The sequence below is a fragment of the Panicum virgatum genome, chromosome 9N (genome assembly GCF_016808335.1).
Source record: "Panicum virgatum strain AP13 chromosome 9N, P.virgatum_v5, whole genome shotgun sequence".
Taxonomy (NCBI): Eukaryota; Viridiplantae; Streptophyta; class Magnoliopsida; order Poales; family Poaceae; genus Panicum; species Panicum virgatum.
This window is the reverse complement of record NC_053153.1, coordinates 59,135,582-59,150,405: the sequence shown is the minus strand read 5'-3', so window position 1 is coordinate 59,150,405 and position 14,824 is coordinate 59,135,582. Positions and strand designations below refer to the sequence as shown.

The 14,824-nt window shown below is 47.5% G+C and overlaps 1 protein-coding gene across 1 annotated transcript; it reads left to right on the top strand.

The window, feature by feature from the left end:
- Positions 1-2,327: 2,327 nt before the first annotated feature.
- LOC120692681 (mitochondrial import inner membrane translocase subunit TIM17-2-like) lies at positions 2,328-3,254 on the top strand. Its single transcript, XM_039976057.1, has one exon. The coding sequence runs from the start codon at positions 2,350-2,352 to the stop codon at positions 3,031-3,033; it is 684 nt and encodes a 227-aa protein (XP_039831991.1). The 5' UTR covers positions 2,328-2,349; the 3' UTR covers positions 3,034-3,254.
- The last annotated feature ends 11,570 nt before the right edge of the window (positions 3,255-14,824 follow it).

Genomic DNA, 14,824 nt, shown 5'->3' with positions numbered 1-14,824 from the left:
TGGAGAAGAGAGCAATCGGCCGGCCGGTCGGGTTTGGTTGGTGTTGCTGTCCAAGGCGGTTTGTTTGTTGGGTGGCAAGACTCCGGTTTCGGCAGGTCGTTGGTTGTTTCTCCATTGATGTGGTCAAGGTCAGCAGCCTGCGCACCGGACATGAACCCGTCGCCGCAGTGGCCAGGGGACACGACACGAGCTCCTATAGCTATAGCTGCAAGAGCTAGCAGTGTTTATGTTGCTATTAGTCTCGCATGCCGCCGCACGGATTTGCTATTGATCGATGGAAAATCTCTAGGATAGACCTTCCTTTTTATTTTTACTTTGGGTCTAGGTGATTTCAGCTGCAACTTGTACATCCAAGCATGGTTTAAAAAAAAACTCCTCAAGCGCTGGAAAACATTTCTTTTAGTTAGCATGAATTTTCAACTAAATGTTCTATCTGTGCATATATACTAGCTAGTGTTGCCACCTCGCTATTAGATGAAATTGTGGATAAGAATTCTGATCAGGCAGATGAAAATAATGTTTTGGTTACAAAAATAATGCCAGGAGCTCGATCTAGTGCTCACACACGCGCATTATGTGTCGCCTTCAATTCTTCCATAAAAAAAATAAGGCGCAACGTACTCGTTTACACGATGGAGATGTACGTTTAGAGGAGCTAGCGTATGTTACTGTCAAGAGCATGCATGTGATTAAGCAGATGATTATAGGAAGCGACATTGACGTGCCAACAATTTCTGATAATGAAACTCATTGACGTTCTGCATTGGTTATAGTTGCTTATTATTAATTAACATTGTTTTTAAATTTGATATAGATCCAGTGTGTTTGGAGGCTTCGCTAGCTTGTCCACACAGGAACTTCACCAGCAACTTACAGTGTATAATCCTCGCAAAAAAAAAGGAGCAACTTACAGTGTACAATACGTTTACTTATTATCAACTAATAAAATATTTGCAGAGTACTCCATAGTAGGTCACACTGCCCACTATTGCATCTCAGCACACCTGTCAGCTTATAAGAGTGTCGTTCCAAAGGAATTTCAAGCATATATTGTCCGTGTAGAGAAATTAAAATCTACAGCACAAATAGGCCTTGGGCCGAAAAGCCAAGCCAATTCGGCCCTTGTCTGTTCGTTTAGGTCCAAGGTGCGTGGCTTCGGACGATGCCATCCAGTGGCCCATTTCGCACGTCCTGTTTGTACTTTCGCGCTAGGCAGGTGGTTTGTTCGTGATGCCATTTTGACTTTCGCTTAAGAGAGACAGCAAAATTTTCTGGGCACGGCCGTTTCAAAGAAAAGGATGCAACTAAATAACCTTGGACAATCACCAACAACCGTGAGCTCCACTGTGGACGACATAGACAGATTTGGGGATGTTTATATTAGGGGAAAAACACATGAAACCACATTAAGCACCGCGCCATAGCAAAATGGCAAGAATCGGAAGTATTGGTCCGGAACAGGAAAGTCTTGTTAATCCTATTTGGATGCGTTAAAGTTGGATTCTAAACTATACAACATTTACTGCTTTTGATAAAAGTTTTTTAATTACAAATACAACTTAGACACTCACAACGCACACACACTCATCTCTATAAATGCGCGAACGATAATCCAATTCCTATGAGCATCTTCAAAGGCTAACCCGACAAATTCTTGAGATTGGTCAAGTCACTTCAGGCGTCTCGCTGTCGATGGAAACCTCGCCTACAACTGATTGAAAGCACATAACCATACCGTTAAATCTAAAAAATTCGCTTCCACGAAAAGTCGAATCCAGAACCTAAGATACTAGTGCTACCGAGGCTTTGTAAGCTCTATGAGCTCTAGACTGCAGGTTCTTTTGCTTGCTAAAATTTTTAGTCTTGTCTAAAATTTAGCGCATCCTATTAAAGCTCCTGTTTGGATGGACTTGTGCTAAATTTTAACACTTCAAATTTAGACATTAGCATTTGGATTCAAACACGCTAAAAAATAATCGAAGTTTCTTGATTTCTGCCAAGAGCGCGAGGATGATGGATGGCATTTATTAGGCATGACGCCATGACCTTGCAATTGTGATCCAAAAAAACTAACCACGTATCGCCATCCACAGCCCACAGATAGCAAGAAAAAGGGGAACCTGTTTGGGCCCGGGCCCGGGCCCGGCCCAACACTAATACAATTGCATGAAAGCCTGATGGATCCTCCTCCTCCTCCTAGACAGACTCCTAGTCCGTATCGAAGACCACTACAAAATACCAACAAGCTAAGACCCGGCGCGGCCGTCCCCTCCACCCCAACTTGTCTTCCAAGCCACAGGGTTTTGGCAGCCGCCGCCGTCCACGAACCGACCCAGCGGCGGCGCCGAGATGGTGAACGGACCGGACATGAACCGCGAGCCGTGCCCGGACCGCATCCTCGAGGACGCCGGCGGCGCCTTCGCGATGGGCGCGGTGGGCGGCTCCGCCTTCCACTTCGTCAAGGGCCTCTACAACTCCCCCAACGGCCACCGCCTGGCGGGCGGCGCCACGGCCGTCCGCATGCACGCGCCGCGCGTCGGGGGCAGCTTCGCCGTCTGGGGCACCCTCTTCTCCGCCTTCGACTGCGCCATGGTCTACGCGCGGCAGAAGGAGGACCCCTGGAACTCCATCGCCGCCGGCGCCTTCGCCGGCGCCACGCTCGCCCTGCGCCGGGGCCCCCTCGCCTGCGGAACTTCCGCGGTCTTTGGCGCCGCCTTCCTCGCGCTCATCGAGGGCGCCGGGATCATGCTCAACCGCCTCGTGCCGGGGGACATGGTGCAGTACCCTGTGCAGGATGACGGCCAGCAGCACGCACCGGCGGCACCGCCACCTGGTTTCCTGGGACTGCCGCCGGCGCCGCCGGTCGTGGTTGAGGAGGTGAAGGTCCCGCTCGATCAAGAGCATGGCCGTACTGGGTGGCTTGGCGGTTTGTTCGGGAGGAAGCCGCGGGACAGCAAGGTTGCTGGTGGGGATCGCAACCCGGAGTTGTTGCAGATGGATTTGCCCCCCACGGCGATCCCCTCCTTCGATTGATCCGAGTGAAAAATGTAAGGTTTTTCGTCTGATTATGCTCGTGAATTGCACTAGGTTTAGATTCTTTTTGGTGAATAATGCGGCCGTTTGTTCTGTGCTACGATCGTGTTACGTTCTGCCGTGCAAATTCAAGTGCGTGGTATGGCTAATAAGCAGAGCCGTCTCTTGGGTGTAATACTGTGTTGATCCATGCCTATTAAGGTATTGCAATGCTCTGGCTTGTTGAAACTGAAAGCGCATGGGTGAGATTTGTATTTGAAAAAACCAAATCATTTGAAGTTTTTGTTGAAATTGAAACTACTAGCTTTGAGTTCATTCATGAGAAGTCGTGGACTTTTTTTTGTTCAAAGTTAAGCGAATAAGAAGTAAACATTGCTTTAAATAACGAGCTATAGCAATAGTGGCTCTAGAGTGAGTGTTGTCGCTACGACCACGCATGGTAGAAATAGAAGGCTATAGCAGCGTTATTGGTGGTTGAGAAAATATAAGCTAAATCCGATAGCCCGGTATTTAAATCACTAGAAGCAATTGAAAGCTCATCCATCTTTTGCAATATATTTTGAAATTTGCAAAATATGTGAACATATGTCCCAACATTTCTACAAAGTGAATCAAAATCAGTTTGGATTTAACCTTCCCATTCTAAAATTTTTCAAACTATTTGAAATTTTTTCCTTTTTACTTCATACGGAATTCAACTTTTTTCAATTTGAGAAGGGGAAAGGTAAGCGACAAATAGGTTGGACGGAGAAGGCAGGAGTGTGCAAGAAAACCATCTTGGAGTTGGGTTCTTCACGAGTCACGACAAGTGTGGATTTAGTCACCATGCATGTCCCTAAAATTGACGGTCAAATTTGTTTTTCTTCACTCTGTCATTGGCACGAGTTAAGTTTTCTCAAAACATCTTTCTCTTTGGCTTGGGCGTAGTACCAGATGAGGGAGCTGATGTATATAGCCTTTTGGCCAAATTCAAACAACATTTCTTTTAATTTGAATTAGATTACCAGGCTGATCAAAATGACACGGTGGCATGTAGTGATGCCTTATACGCGGGAGATTCGCCCTTTCCTTTTCTTCTTGAGAACAATCCCTTTTATTCGGTAGCAAGAGTACAATCATGCTGAATTCAACACAATAAAAGGTTAGATCTCTAGCATTCGGGTTATTTTTAGAAATGTTTACAGCTTGGTCAGGCAAGTTTATTTTTAAAAAAAATTAAAAGAAGTGGACACCTACAGGTTATAAGCTAAGCGTACACTTTTCTCGTGAAGGCAACACTTTTCTCGCATCAACTGACGGCCGCTCAGGCGGAGTATATATATCAGCTAAAGAATTTTTCACATTTTCATTGGTAAACAAAAATGACTGACTGAATCATGCTAATCATTTTTCAATCGTATTCGCTTTGTTCAGCTGGCTGTGGCTGGTAGCAGCTCATGCTGATTTGTTGTCAGAGAAAAGTACTACTTACTGTTGCCGGGTGGTTGATGCTGATTTGGTGTGAGAGAAGCACCGCTGGCTGGTTAGCTGACAAGCCAACTAAACAGAACGATTGTATGCACTATCCATTTCAATAGAATCAGAGCCTCGAAGCCCAACCGTGCAAAGAGAAAAAGAACGACCCTAGTGGGCTTGAAATGGGTCTCGCTAGTTTACGGTCGATCGTAGGGTGGGGCTCCCTACGGTCGATCTCCCGACTATTTTTTTCATTTTTAGTAACTTTTTTTTTGTCATTTTCTAATTTTAGAAATTTTTTCAACAGAAATTTTGTAGAGAGAAAAAATTTGACGAGAAAAAATTTAGAAACAAAAATTGAGAAATTTTGAAAAAAATTCATCCAGAACAGAAAAAATGGTAAAAAAATTTGCATCCGAAAACAAAGAATATGCTTAGGATAAAAAAATTTGCATCAAAATCAAAAGGAAAAAAAACTTTGGTAAAAAAATTGTTATATGTAAAAAAAAGAGTCGGTCAAAAATTTGTTAAATAAAAAAAACCCTACCTGGCACGCCGACCCGTGCCACCGGCTCCCCGTCGATGGCCCGCCGCGCCGCGCATCCCCACCGGCGGATCCGGCAGACGCGGCGACGGTGGAGCGCACGGCGGCCCACGAGGCGGGATCTAGCAGCGGCGGCGGCGGGGGCGGCGAAGCGCGCGGCGGCCCAGGGAGGCGGGTCGGCGACGGCGAGGAGAGCACGCGGCGGCCCAGGAGAGCGCGTCCAGCGGCGGCGCGCGGCGGGGTAGCGCGTGGCGGCGGGGAGCGACTATTGGGGAGGCGCCACCCGGAGGGCCGCTCGGATCCGAAGGAATGGGAAATAGAAGGATGAGGAAGGGGAAAGAGGAGTGGGTGCTGTGGGTATCGACCGTGAGTTTGGGAACTCACGATCGCTTGTAAATTCGTCATCGGGGCTCGAAACGCACCACTCTTCTATGGAATTCCTATACATCTTCCGAAAGATTTAACCTAGACATCTTCCACTGTGCTACCATATATATCAATGAGTGAGATTGATCCGAACCAGAAAGTGCCTGGAATCCAAAGTGCCTTGGGGAGCAAGTGTGGAGGGACCGAGGGACATGTGTCGCCATATATAGGAGAGGCGGGAGGTGGATGGGATGCAACAAATTAAACTTTAAACTTTAAAGGGTCTTTTCTCTCAAACCATGTATCCAATTTGAAGTCCGTTTGAATCACAGTATTATTTGGAATTAATGCAAGAATATGAGATCCAATATGTTAAATTTTTTTATTTTAATCAACATTTCGATATACTAGTTTCAACATTTCAAAGTATACAATTCAACACCTGTAATATATTTTTTCAATATTTTCATTAAAATTTGAAGTTCATTTTCATTTGTTGAATTCATCTATTTTAAAATATGGATTTAGTTAGACAACATGCCGAATACTAGTATTAGTATGACACTAAAGTCTCATGGTAGAAAAAATAAAAAGAAAACATATCAAAGGTGCAAAGCATCATGGCTTTCCGTGTTTGCACGCATGTCATATGCGCTCCTGCTGGCAATTTTTTCTTTTTTATATTTAAAAAAAATTAAAATTGCAAAAATATATATCCGTTTTGGAAAATTTCAAAAATATACCCCGGTCGCCCTTCCATAGGGCGATAGGCCCAAAGTGTAATTTTTTTTTCTTTAAATTCGCAACGAGGTCCCTAGAAAAAAAGGAGACCTGTCGCCCCCAACGGGCGACAGGGGCCTGTCGTCCACCCCTGGGGCGACAGGGTCATGTACCGCGCCTCCTTTACTAACTCCGTCGGGTCGACCTGTCACGTACGCAAACAGTTTTCAGACGTTGGCCTTGCCCCTGGGCCTTGGTTGACGCTGATTCCTCCTTTACTAACCTCGATACACGCGCGCGATGTGTCGAGGTGGACGCGCACGTGCCCACCCGCGCGACGTGGCGTTAGCTATTGTTTTTTTATCCTCCTTCATTCTCCTTTTTCGCGGTCAAAATAAATGGCATTATTAAACAAACACGCATGGGCCGTGACGAGCCATGAGTAAAAAAAAAGGAGAGAAAATAGATCCCCGGAACATGTGTATCTTCGCACGAATGACCGCGCGTCCTGAACGACACGCGAAAGCGACGCGTGTATCGAGCCGTCGTCACAGCTAAGTCAGTAACGTACATGGAAAAACGTGCGGTTTCACGTCACCGTCACGCGGTAACGTTTCTACTACATACTACTCGTACTTTTGCTACTAGTAGGCCGGTACTCCAACCTAGTATTACCCGTCTCTCTGCTGATCATGCTACAACACGCGCTCGACTCCATGCATCGATGGATATCCTCGTTCCTCGATCGCCTCTCGACTCGACGACCCGACGGGACCCTGTCGCCCGGCCAACGGGCGACAGACCCCTGTCGCCCCAGGGGTGGGCGACAGGTCTCCTTTTTTTTCTCCAGGGAGCTCGTTGCAAATTTGAAGAAAAAAAATTACACTTAGGGCCTGTCGCCCTATGGGGGGCGACCGGGGGATATTTTTGAAATATTTCAAAACGGACATATATTTTTGAAATTTTTATTTTTTAAAAATATAAAAAAGAAAAAAGTTCCTCCTGCTGTTATCCGATGGGCCGTGTGCTGCTGGGCTTCCTGGGCTGTGCGATTCCTTTGAGTTCCCATCTCATGGAGGATAGTACATAGGAGGAGGCCCCGCCAATTCTATATATCTTCCGGAAGATTTTTTTTCTCCCTCACATTCCACTGTTTGAGATTCGTGCAACAATCTACATCCATTGGATCTACCCAGTCCAACCCTAACCCTCCCGTTCCCCATCCCCTCCCGTGAACCCGCCGCAACAGGGGACCGCGCCGCCGCCATCTCCGGCGCGCCGCTGCCTGCACCCGCCGGCGCCGCCTGCAACCGCCGCCACCGCTCCTGTGCGCCGCCAGCTCCACGCGCCTGTTATCGCCATAAATTAACCGAAATCAAGATGGACTTAAAGCAGAAGACGAAGAAGACTTGTAAATCGGCTCCTGCGTGAGCATCTGGGCCACATGGGCCGTGTATCCTTAGATTTAGTTTAAGATTAGAGATAGAGTCCGATCGGGACAAGATTAATTTAGATTGTTTCCCAAGTCTCCGGACTATAAATATGTATCCTTTGTTATTCGTAAAGGAGAGTGTCATCACGTCTCGCAAACAATAACTCTCGGCGCATCGCCACCCCTAAATCCTAGGGTTTCATCCAAGTAAGTGCCATGCTGCCCTGATCGCTTCTTGCGATCAGGGCATTATTGTTCTTGCTTTTACCTTGGTATTACTCGTATTGAAGCGTTTTTGATGGCGAGTAGCACTAGTTATCCTGATGTTCGTAGCATGGCTTTTAGTAGATCTGTTGTGCTTCGTTGCTTATCATCTACGAATATCACGTTGTCTCTGTGCAGTCACATTTCAATCTCATGCTAGTTCTTGTCGCATAGAATTAGTTGCACAGAGACAACATCCTGCTTCTTTTATGTCTAGTAGATCTGATCTGTTATGGTTTGCTCTTATTTTTAAGAGTTGGCGTAATATCTGCTAGGTTAGGCCTTGCAAACGGATTGTATGATCCGGTGGTGTAATAGATGCTTTATCTTAGCCTTGATAGGGATTGTTCCGGGAATCGGCTCTTGCTAGTTCTTAGGCCTCTGTTTTGGGTTATGGTTTAGTTATCTGTTATGTTCATTAGGCCTAGTCACGTGTAGGATGTTCCGATCTAGCAGTGAAGCTGTTACCATCGTGGATTAGATCAATTAGATTTAATTGAAGCAGTTTTATAGTTATTTACTTTATTTATCATATCTGGATACAATCAGATCCCATCTGACACCGGGACTCGATCGGCTCTTTAAAGCCGATGCAAGAGTCGTCCCGGAGAGCCGAGCATGATTCGGACTTACGTTTACACGTGTCTTTGTATGCAGGAAACTGTTCGGAGCACGTCTGCACCCTCCTGATCGGGTATAGGTCAGGTGGCACGCCCGGTTTTCACACATCCTCCGGGCGCGTGACGGAATTGCGGGCTGTCGACGAGGGAGCAGTGCCTGCCAGCGCCCCAGCAACCTCCCGGCTCTTCGTGTTGCCCGTCGCTGCTCGCCGGTGGGTTTCGACTGACAACACATTCTGGCACGCCTGGTGGGACTCGAACCCACAATCGTCTGACCTATACCCGATTGAGTGAAGAAATGGCACCACTCGTTCACTCATTCCACGGGTGAGTGCAAGGAGCTACGTCGTCAGATACAATCGGCTATCGAGCAATGCCGATTAATCCTGGCTCAACACACGATGAAGGTTGACACCAAGCCCTTCCCGCAAGCTAACTTGGTGGAGCTGTCAGCTTTCGGATCCGAGGGCCAGGACTTGGCATTCCAGATCAACATGGTGGGACCTATGCGCCGCCATGATAAGCAGAGGAGAGAGGCCGTTTCTGGCAAACGACCGCAGGATGAACGCAAGTCGGAACAGCGACATGTAACCGAAGAGCAAGTGCGTCACATCCGCAACCAGCTTCTAATCGGCTTCTGGAAAAATACCAGTACCAGTACCAGCTACGCCGCCGATATGAATCGGAAGAAAATGAGTACGAGCACCGCTCAGGGAGGACACAGGGGAGACGCCAGGCTATACGCGACCACTGGCACTGCCCGTTCTTCAGGCCTCGAGGACGCCAGCAGGATGAGACATCGGTGTTCCGGCGCTTGGGGCCCGAAACACGTTAGGATGACCACAAGAGGCGCCCATCCAGGGGTGATTCCGAGCCAGAGGAAGAAGACAGGTACCATCGCCCACGGTGGTGTCCTGATGGGCTCAATCGCTCGCAGAAGCGCAGGGTGCAGTGCTTGCGCAATCTGGAAGAGGCAGAAGCAAAGCACCTCGACGTGCTGAGGAAGGCGCGTCCGGATCTCGCGGAGCAAGTTAGACGACCGCAAAGGGAGGAGAGGCGCCCCCAAGAAAAGAGTGGCGCCCCAAGCAGACAAAAGCCGATGAGAAGCCATCGGCTGATGTGAACATGGTGTTCGTGCTCCCGTCGGAGTTTCGAGCACCCCAACCGGAGGAATTGGCCATCGCGCAGCTGGATCTCGGCCCACGACCAATCATTTTCGAGAAGCCCAAGGAGAAGAGCTACAAGCACCTGAAGGGGTTATATCTCAAGGGCTTCATCGACGGCAAGCCTGTGAACAGGATGTTGGTCGACACTGGTGCCGCAGTCAACCTGATGCCATACTCTGTGCTGCGCCGATTGGGTCGTTCTTCTGCCGATCTGATCAAGACCAATGTGATGCTTAATGACTTTAATGGACAGCCATCAGAGGCGATGGGGGTTCTTAATGTGGAACTGATAGTGGGCCTCAAGACCGTACCAACATTGTTCTTCATCGTTAACAGCAAGAGTACGTACACAGTGCTGCTTGGAAGGGACTGGATTCATGCCAACTATTGTATCCCTTCCACAATGCATCAGTACCTCGTCCAATGGGATGACGATGAAATAGAAGTGGTCCCTGCAGACGATTCTAGCGAGGTCTCGGTCGCAGATATGAACGCCTGGGATGCGGAAGGACAAGAGCCGATCTCAGGGATCGCCCTGGAAGATTGTGATCAGATCGAGACGACAAAAAATAGACTGAGGCTGGTCTTATCCACTGGCCTCACAGAATAGATGCATCCTGGCAAGCCACGGGGTGTAATAGAAATAGAGAGGCCGGTCCCAGCGATCGGCCCCAAAAAATACAAGAATTCTGTTTGTGGTCGGAATTGTTATATCATATACACATGATGGCCTGCTCTGGCAGTTGGCCACTCATTGACTATTTGGCTCTGAATGATAACAGAAGTATAGAAGTGGCCAGCCCGTGCGGTTGGCCAAATAATTTTTCTTGTCATCTCCCTGTGTTTGCCGCTGATCTTGTGGATAGTGAAGACTTGCTTGCGTTCGCAGCTGATTTTTCAGATGACGGCAAACTCGGATATGGGTTCACATCAGCTGATGATTTGGAAGAGGTTGGCATCGGTCCTGGGGATAAGCCACGGCCGACATTTATCAGCAAGAAGTTGGATCCGGCTTTGCGCGAGGAGATGATTGCACTGCTAAAAAAATACCGGGATTCTTTTGCATGGGACTACACCGAGATGCCCGGACTGGATAGAAGCATAGTCGAGCATCGGCTCCCACTCAAGAAAGGATTTCGGCCGTTTCAGCAACAGGCACGTCAGATGAAGGCCGAAGTCCTAGAAGAAGTTAAGAAAGAGGTGGAGAAGATGCTAGATGCTGGGTTCATCAGGCCGTGCCAATATGCAGAATGGATCTCTAGCGTGGTACCGGTACAAAAGAAGGATGGCCGATGGCGTGTTTGCGTCGATTTTAGAGATCTCAACAGAGCAACACCAAAGGACGAATACTCGATGCCTGTTGCAGAAACATTGATCAACGCAGCTGCTGGCTACAAAATGATGAGTTTTATGGATGGCAATGCTGGTTACAACCAGATCTTCATGGCCCCAGAGGATGTGAACAAGACTGCGTTCAGAGTACCAGGTTCAGTTGGCTTGTTCGAGTACTTGGTTATGACCTTCGGGCTGAAAAATGCCGGTGCAACGTACCAACGTGCTATGAATTACATTTTTCATGATCTCATCGGCAAGATGGTAGAGATTTATATTGATGATGTCGTGGTCAAGTCCAAATCAGCTGGAGGGCATTTAGAAGATCTGCGTCAAGTTTTGGAGCGGACCCGGAGGTTTGGGCTCAAAATGAACCCAAAGAAGTGCGCTTTCGGTGTGTCGGCCGGTCAGTTTCTGGGATTCCTAGTGCATGAACGGGGGATCGAGATCGGCCTAAAGAGTCAAGAAGCTGTAAAGACGATGAAGCCACCTGCTACAAAGAAGGAGTTGCAGAAACTCATCGGTAAAATTAATTTTGTCAGGCGATTTATTTCTAATCTGTCTGGACGCATTGAGCCATTCATGGGGTTAGTGAAGATCAAATCCGATGATGAGTTTCGCTGGGGGGCAGAATAGCAACAAGCTTTCGATGAAATCAAGGAATATTTGTCAAAGCCTCCAGTATTGGTTCCTCCTCAGCAAGATAGGCCGTTCTATGTGTACCTATCCGTGGGTGACACTTCCATTGCTTCAGTGCTAGTACAGAAGCATGACGGCCAAGAGAGGGTGGTTTTCTACCTCAGCAGACACATGTTAGACGCCGAGACCATATATCCTGAAATCGAGAAGCTTTGTCTTTGCTTATACTTTACATGTACGAAGCTTCGCCATATTATGCTCTCGGCGGAAACAATTGTCATATGCAAATCGGATGTCAAAAAGCATATGTTGTCGGCCCCTGTCCTTAAAGGCCGACTTGGAAATTGATGTTTGCATTGTCAGAATTCGATATCCGGTACCAGCCTGCAAAAGCAGTCAAAGGACAAGCACTGGCGGATCTTGTTGCGGACAGGATCAGCACTGATATTGCTGCATTATTTATTCGTGCTTGGGCTATGTTCTTTGACGGATCGGCTTGTGATGATGGATGCGGTGTGGGAATTCTGTTGGTGTCGCATCGTGGGGCGACTTACTCCTTCTCCATCAGAATGACTGCCCCGTGCACCAATAATTTGGTGGAATATGAAGCCGTTCGCAAAGGGATGGAATTGCTTCTCGAAGCCGGTGCAGAAGCGGTGGAAATTTTTAGAGATTCGAAGCTAGTGATTTCTCAGCTCACGGCGGAATATAGGTGTGAGAGCGAGGCTCTTTTCCCGATATGGATGCAGTGCCGTGAGTTGATGTCACGATTCAGGTACATCAATTTCCACTAGATACGCAGGACTCTAAACAATGAAGCCAATGATTTGGCACAGATGGCTTTTGGCTACAAGGAGACAGCCGATGGAGTCGAGGTGGAGGTTCAGTTTCTAGAACCCGGAGACTGGAGAGCCGATATCTTCAATTACTTGAAGGATTCGGCTCGGGGGGCACCCAGAAGGATAAGACTCAAGGCCATGAAGTATGTTCTGATAGGGGATGACATGTTCTACAGGACCTTGGAAGGACTGCTACTGAAATGTCTTGGACCTTCAGAGTCAAATCGGCTCTTGCATGAGGTGCATGAAGGAGCCTGCGGTACTCACCAATCGGCTCATAAGATGAAATGGCTGATTAGGCGATCGGGTTATTACTGGCCCACTATGCTTGAAGATTGTTTCAAATATTACAAGGGATGTCAAGCATGTCAGAGGTTTGGCAAAATTCAGATAGTGCAAGCATCAGTGATGAATCCTATCATCAAACCCTGGCCATTCAGAGGTTGGGGCATGGACATGGTCGGACAAATCAACCCGTCGTCCAGCAAGGGTCACCAATGGGTTTTAGCTGCCACAGATTATTTCACAAAGTGGGTAGAGGCGGTGCCCATGAGGTCGGTAGCGTCAAGAGATGTGATCAGCTTTGTAAAAGAGCACATCATTCACAGATTTGGGATTCCTCAGACCATTACGACCGATGGAGGATCGGTCTTTATATCGGAGGAGTTCAGAAAGTTTGCCGATGACATGGGGATTAAGCTGATCAGATCATCTCCATGTTATGCCCAAGCTAATGGACAGGCTGAAGCATCCAACCAGAGCCTCATCAAGCTCATTAAAAGAAAGATCGATGAATATCCTAGGCGCTGGCATGAGGTGTTATCAGAAGCTTTGTGGGCATATCGTATTTCGTGTCATAGGTCCACCAAGACGTCACCGTACCATCTAGTCTACGGCCAGGATGCTGTGCTACCGTGGGAGATCACGGCCGGATCAAGGTGTGTTGAGTTTCAGAATGATCTATCTGCTGAACAGTATGCAGCCTTGATGAATGACAACGTGGAGGACCTAACGGAACTAAGACTTTGGTCGTTGGAAAAGATCAAGGAAAATAAGGCTAAAGTTGCCCGTGCATACAACAAGAAGGTCAAGCCTAAGGATTTCCAGGTGGGAGACTTAGTTTGGGAGGCAGTATTGCTGTTGGGAACTAAAGATAAAAAGTTCGGTAAATGGTCTCCAACTTGGCATGGGCCGTACAAGGTTGATCAAGTTTTGCCTGGGAACGCGTACATGCTCGAGGAATTGGACGGTGTCAAGTTTCCTGTTGCTGTCAATGGACAGCATCTGAAGAAGTATTTCCCGAGCATGTGGAAAGGCGAGTAACGAAAAGCCGATGAGATTCATCTGGCTGTAGTGTAATAGGCCAACACGTTGAGTTGGCCGCAAAAAAAAATGATGATGACAGGCCAACACGTTGAGTTGGCCGGTACAAAAAAAAATGATGATGACAGGCCAACACGTTGAGTTGGCCGGTAAAAAAAACGCATATGAGAAGTAAGATAGCCGATGTATAACCATCGACTTAAGATGTTTTTAAACAAATACAAGTTTCAGGTTAACAGGCAGTACTGATTGTCTCTTGAGCTTATCTACTGGTTCAGGAATTCTTCTATGGCATGGATGGCTTCTGTGCGGACAGCGTCTGCTCGTGCTATGGTTGCTTCGTCATCTTTGTCATCGCCTGTTACTATTTGCCGACTCAAGGTGCTTATCTCTGCAAACTCTGCTTGTATCTGCTCGGTTATTTCCTGGGTCTCTTGTTCGGAGTTTGCAATGGAAGTTTCTTCGGCCTGGATGAGCTTCTTGGTGGTACGGAACTTTTCTTCGAGTTCTGCCAGTTCTTTCTTCAGGAGGTCGAGTCGCTTCTTGTTGGCAGACACGTCAGCTTTGGTATCTAGGGTTGCCTTCTTTTGGTTGAGGGCCTTGCACTTTTGGGTAATGTCAGCTTTCAGAGAAACTTGAGAGCGACGTGCTTCCATCCGTTGTTGTGCTTTATTCACTTCTATCCGAAAGAATGGAAGGTTGCTGGCTGACCAGAGCTTGATTTACAATGGCTCCCGGAGTTGGGATTCTATTTGCTCGAAGAATTTCTTTGTCTTGCTGGAATCATTAACTAGAGCAGTGATCGGAGCAGATAGAAGGTCCTTGATAAGTTGAAGCTGATGTGCCAAGTTGGCCAATTGCTGCAGAGAGGATGTCTCTACTCCAGGGGTAGTCAGGCCCATTGATGCAGGGTCAAAGGAAAGCAAACCTGAAATATCAAAACTCTATGGGCGTATCTAGAGTTAGAGCAAGATGCATTTATGGAGTTATCGGCTGATTCAGAATTGGTTTTGTAATGTTACCTGTTCTGAAGAAGAAGTGTGGGGCGGTTCAGGTGCAATCGTCCTATCAGAGCTGGTGTTGACGTCAAG